The sequence below is a fragment of the Zootoca vivipara genome, chromosome 14 (genome assembly GCF_963506605.1).
Source record: "Zootoca vivipara chromosome 14, rZooViv1.1, whole genome shotgun sequence".
Classification (NCBI taxonomy): Eukaryota; Metazoa; Chordata; class Lepidosauria; order Squamata; family Lacertidae; genus Zootoca; species Zootoca vivipara.
This window is the reverse complement of record NC_083289.1, coordinates 53453430-53459429: the sequence shown is the minus strand read 5'-3', so window position 1 is coordinate 53459429 and position 6000 is coordinate 53453430. Positions and strand designations below refer to the sequence as shown.

Sequence of the window (6000 nt, the reverse complement as noted above, 5' to 3'; positions counted from 1 at the left end):
GGGGAGGTCTGCCTGGTCCCTTCTGCCGAACAGTGAAAGACAATGTTTGTTTCCCCCTCTTCCCTCCCCAACCCATTTTCCTTTTATATGGTGTCTTTTAGATTGCAAGCCTATGGGCATGCAATGTCATACATACATAACTTACAACATTTTAGGTGCTTTGTAAGTCTTTAGCAACGACACAACTACAAAGGGCCCCTCCAGACTGGTGTGGGTGTTGTTCTGCAATATGTAGTGATGGGTTTAGCGAGTTCGTTTGTTCTGCTATCCAACTAATTGCTGTCCAAAGGGACTGTACCAGAACGTGAGTAAAATAAAGGGGAATGGTTGTGGCATAAAAACTTGTGGGATTCCAGCAGAAAGTTGCATGATGTGTGATGGCTGGAAATGAAACACTATGACCTCTCAAAAAAATTAAAAATAAATGCAGGTGCAAACAAGTGCTGAAAGTGGGATCAGGTATGACTGCCCCAATAACAGAATGAGCACAAATCATTGCAAACGTGCAATTAAAAAAGGGCGCCTGGGGGGGGGCACGGAGGCACACACACAAGCTTCCAATGCAGATATGGGAGCTGCTGCAACGTCCTCCTGCTTCCTCTGGGTCTGTACTGAGAGCCTGTGGTGGCGCAGTGGTTAGAGTGCTGGACTCAGCCGTCGGAGAGCTCAGGGTTCCAATTCTGACTTAACTATCAACCTCCCTGGGAGACCTTGGGCCAGTCACTATCTCTCAGCCTAGCCTACCTCGCAAGGTGGAACCGTGTGCGGCACCCTGAGCTGCTTGGGGCAATGGTGGAATAGATAGGTAACTAACAACAACGACGACGACGACATAGTAAGAATAAATATCTGTTCGAAGCGTGGCATTCCGCTGCCCGAACCTGGACGCCCAAGACCTCCCCAAGATGGCCGCGGGAGGCGAACCATCGCGCACGTCACGCCAGACGGCGCGGCGTCTGTCTCCCTTCGGACGCACGACGGGAAAAGGAGCCGCGAGCTCGTTGGCCTGGGATCAGGCACGCAGGCCGGCCCAGCGCGTGTGCGTGTGCGCAGGCGCGCCAAAAGAAGCGGCTAGGGAGGGGGGCCGGGGCTTGGGAGCGCGCGCGCGCCTGCGCGCAGCCGCCGCCACCGCCGCCTCAGCCTGAGCCTCAGCCCCTGCTCTGAGGCGGCGCGAGCTAGCGCAGTCGCCGTTCGCGTCCGACGGAGGGGGGGCAGGCGGGCGTCGAGCTCGGTGAGGCGGCGCCGCCGCTGCTGCCGCCTGAGGAGAACCACGGAAGGGAGGCCGCAGGCGAGAGCCGCGAGGGCGAGAGGAGGGCAGCGATGGCGGCGGCGTCCGTCGGCTGACCCGGCCTCTCGCCTTTGGGCCGGTGGGCCCGGCGCCCGCCTGAGGGGAGCCATGTCGAACGCGGGGACCCGGAGGGCCGGATCCAGCATCAAAGTTCGCCTCACAGGTAAGGAGGGAAGTCGGCGGGCGGGCGGGGGCATCCTCGTCCTCCTCCTCCGGCCTCGGAGACGCCGAGGGAGGGCGCCGCCGCCGTCCCGCCCCGCTGCGGGTCAGCCCCCGGCCCTCGCTTCTCTCTCCTCTCCGCGGTGCCCGGCAGGGACCTGCAATGCGAGGCCAGAGGAAGAAGGCCGAAGAGCGGGGAACCCCCTCGGGGTCTTTCTCTCCCCGCAAAGTCTTAAGAGCAGCAGCCTTTTGTGGCAGGTCAGGGCTGCTCTCCCACCACCTCAATACCCTCTCTCAAATTTAGGATTGAGAAGAGTCATAAAGGTAAAGGTAAAGGGACCCCTGACCATTAGGTCCAGTCGTGACCGACTCTGGGGTTGCGCGCTCATCTCGCATTATTGGTCGAGGGAGCCGGCGTATAGCTTCCAGGTCATGTGGCCAGCATGACAAAGCCGCTTCTGGCAAACCAGATCAGCACATGGAAACGCCGTTTACCTTCCCGCTGTAGCGGTTCCTATTTATCTACTTGCATTTTGACATGCTTTCGAACTGCTAGGTTGGCAGGAGCTGGGACCAAGCAACGGGAGCTCACCCCGTCACACCTCAATACCCTCTCTCAAATTTAGGATTGAGAAGAGTCATAGCCCATGGCAAAAAGAGAGAGAGAAGAAGCTTAAATACACTAATGGGATCCAATATGTCATGGGAAAATAGTTTTGGATTGAATGTTCACATGGCAGTGATGGCCATTCTCTCTCTCCCCCCCCCCCCAGGTATCTTTTTCATTTTTCATTTCAATTCCCTTTTAATTTGTATACCTCCCCTCTACTGTACACAAGGCGGCTTACAGCAACAAAACAGACTCGACAAGCGACAAAGAACAAACTCCTTATAATAAATAGGAAGTAGGTTAGGTATTGCTCCGTCCTTCTCTTGTTTCTCCCCCATCGCCCCTAATTTCCTGTTGGGAAGAAGAAAAGGTATGTGCACACAGGGGGACTCTTGATTCTTCTCCATTCCTCTCCCCCCCACCTCCAATTTGGGTATGGATGCTGAATGGCCCTTGCTGGGAATGACAAGTGGGGGAAGAGTGCTGTTATGCACAGTGTCTGCTTGCCCACTGTGAGTACAGGATACGGGACAGTGCAGTACAGATGGGCATTCCAGCCCTGCAAGGAAGCTCAACTAAGCTGGGGTTGCATTATTGTACTTCCTTCCCTCTTCTCCACTTCATCCCTTCATGGTTTTCCAGTTGGAGCTTTACAGGATGACTCTTAGGGGGAAAGGCAGAATTCTAGCCTAAACCTCTTGCAGTTTGTAGGAAGCAGGTAGACTTGTTTTGGTTTCTGTTGAGTCAATAAGGTGTAGATGCTTTTTTCTTGGGATTCTGTAGAAATGGAGTGCTTTGGAAGCCATTCCTCTTTTGAAAGGGCAACTCATACATCAGCACACTGCATAGCAGTGTTGGATGTAGCTGCAGTTCCTTATTTCAGAATGCTTCTGTTTTCTTAATGTCTGACAGAATCAGTTTGTACCCAGCTATTATGTGCAGACACCAAAGAGAGTCTCCTTTTGAAAATTGGATTCGGCCAGCCATACTTTTGGGGGGCCTGAAGGGAAGGTTGTGTTTCATTAAAGACTTGTTGGGATGGGCACATCAAGAATTACAGTATGTTGGTTGAAATAGCTAAAGTGATTCTTAATGTGAATTTGCAAGCTGTATTTGCAAGGGATTGCAGCTTTGGGTTTTTCTACTGAGAGCTGCTTCTCACCATGAGGAGGCAACAGGGTTCAAAATTAGCAGGTTGCCAGGCACCAGTACTGTTCTTGGGGGACAGGGGGTGGGCTCGTGTGGAGGACTCCCTGGTCCTGAATGGGGTAACTGTGCCCCTGAAGGACCAGGTGCGCAGCCTGGGAGTCATTTTGGACTCACAGCTGCCCATGGAGGCGCAGGTCAGTTCTTTATCCAGGGCAGCTGTCTCCATCTGGTACGCAGGCTGAGACCCTACCTGCCTGTGGACTGTCTTGCCAGATTGGTGGATGCTCTAGTTATCTCCCGCTTGGACTACTGCAATGCGCTCTACATGGGGCTACCTTTGAAGGTGACCCGAAAACGACAACTAATCCAGAATGCAGCAGCTAGACTGGTGACTGGGAGTGGCCGCCGAGACCATGTAACATTGGTCCTGAAAGACTTACATTGGCTCCCAGTATGTTTCGGAGCACAATTCAAAGTGTTGATACTGACCTTTAAAGCCCTAAATAGCTCGGTCCAGTATACCAGAAGGAGTGTCTCCATCCCCATTGTTCTGCCTTGACACTGAGGTTCAGCTCTGAGGGCATTCTGGCAGTTCCCTCACTGCGATAAGCAGCCACAGGGAACCAGGCAGAGGGCCTTCTCGGTAGTGGCTCCCGGCCTGTGGAATGCTCTCCCATCAGATGTCAAAGAGATAAACAACTACCTGACATTTAGAAAACATCTGAAGTCATCCCTGTTTAGGGAAGTTTTTAATGTGTGACATTTTAATGTATTTTAATCTTTGTTGGAAGCCGCCCAGAGTGGCTGGGGAAACCCAGCTGGATGGCCGGGGTGCAAATAAATAATAATAATAATAATAATTTATTTCGCGCCTAAAGTTTCTCCATTTGCGAGCACCTCAAAAAGTCTGGGTGCCATTTTTTGCACCTGGTTGACACTCAAGGATTCCTGAAATGTATGTGCTTTGAAGTCTTAAAGTATATGTTAAGGATAGGCAATATGTTAAGGAGTGTAACAATAAAGAGTAGAGTATTTTGAAAATCCAAGTATGGTACCAATATTTTTATTGTAAACACCAAATTAAACATGTATTAACAATTTCTGTTAAAATGTGATATTAACAATATGTCACTTATGCAGGGGCGTAGCCAGGATGAAAATCAGGGGGGGGGGCCACAGCGGGGCAAGGAAAGCTCCCTTCTCCCTTGCCAGCTTTCCCTCCTCCTGCCCCGGCGATCGCGGAGGGGCGAGGGGGCGCCAGGATCAGCCCGAAATCGGGCTGCGATCGATCGGCAGGGGCCAGGGGGAGCCAGGATCAGCCCGAAAACGGGCTGCTCCGACTCCCTCCTCCCCCTCTGCGATCGGCAGGGGCCAGGGGGAGCCAGGATCAGCCCGAAATCGGGCTGCTCCGACTCCCTCCTCCCCCTCTGCGATCGGCAGGGGCCAGGGGGAGCCAGGATCAGCCCGAAATCGGGCTGCTCCGACTCCCTCCTCCCCCTCTGCGATCGGCAGGGGCCAGGGGGAGCCAGGATCAGCCCGAAATCGGGCTGCTCCGACTCCCTCCTCCCCCTCCGTGATTGGCAGGGGCCAGGGGGAGCTAATACACATATGTGAAATGCGTGAACTAGCCATTGGAATCCAGACAGTGTTCAACTTCCTGTCTGTCACCTCCCTCCCATTTCCAACAAAACTTAAAATTCCCCAAGAGAGTGTCTACTGAGCCTATCAAAAGATGACTGGCAACGGCCTTGATAGATTGTTCCTGTGGGGAATTGCTTCCCTCCAAGCCCAGCATCCTAGAGAGTCTTGCCAAATGTAGTTCAGAAATCAGCTTCTCCTTATTTGCGTGTTCTGCCTAATAGAGAATCCACTTCCGTCAGAACATTAATCTTCCCATTTACCAATGTACATTTTAACAACAACAACAACAACAAAGTAGGGGAGGCCCCGCACTGCGTTTGTTTTTTCCGGAGTGGTCTCTGGTGCATGGTTCTCCCCTGGACACCAGCCTGCTCTCTTTGCGCTAGCCGGGGAGGTAGGCTCGGGGTGTGGTTCCTTGTGGCCTCCCTGGCCCTCCCGGTATCATCCTACCTCTCTCCCTTCGTGGCGGCAGCAGTGGCAGCGGCAACGGTAACGCCAGTGTACATTTTGAAGAAAATTGTTCAGTATCTGGCAGTGATTTATTGTATTTTTTGCCTGTTTTGCTTTCTACATGTTACTACATGTTAACATTTTTATTCATTTTTACAGTTCAGATAATGATTGTGACTCAGTTATCTAATAATCTTTTAACACATTCTTTTTCAAAAGTAAAACCATATTGAAAATGCAAATTGCTGCCCCGAAGGGAGAAAAAAATGATTAAAACTTTCAAAATATGTAGAAGTCATTATGTTCTCATGTATCCTTTTGCATTTCTCTACTTCCTGTCCTGCTGTTATATGGCTTTTTTCTGCTGTACAGTCTCTTAGATATCGTGTTTAGGATTGCATTCTGAAGTCAAATTATAGTTTTGATTATACAAAACAATTTGGGTGAGAGCCAATGTAATGTTAGTGTATGAAGTGAGACAATTGGCATTGTTGCAAAAGTAGCAGAACAGGGCAAAAAAGTATATGTTTCATCACTTCTGCATCACTTCTACTGGCCCAGGCTACCCATTGAATTTAACTTGTACTGTGTTACGAATGGGGTTCTAAGTAGCAGAATGGCTATTTGTGCTACTGGGCTGCAACAATTGGATCTTGCCCACGATGTACACAAATAATGAAGCTGAAGTTTTTTTTAAAATAGT

General features: G+C 51.0%; 1 protein-coding gene across 2 annotated transcripts in view; it reads left to right on the top strand.

Annotated features, from left to right (window-relative positions):
* Positions 1-1124: 1124 nt before the first annotated feature.
* SMURF1 (SMAD specific E3 ubiquitin protein ligase 1) overlaps positions 1125-6000 on the top strand; it is a 50965-nt gene continuing 46089 nt past the window's right edge. For both annotated transcript variants that reach the window (XM_035132191.2, XM_035132190.2), the window contains exon 1: positions 1125-1451. In XM_035132191.2, coding sequence (XP_034988082.1) covers positions 1397-1451 — 55 coding nt within the window. In that variant the 5' untranslated portion in view covers positions 1125-1396. The remainder of the gene's footprint in view (positions 1452-6000) is intronic.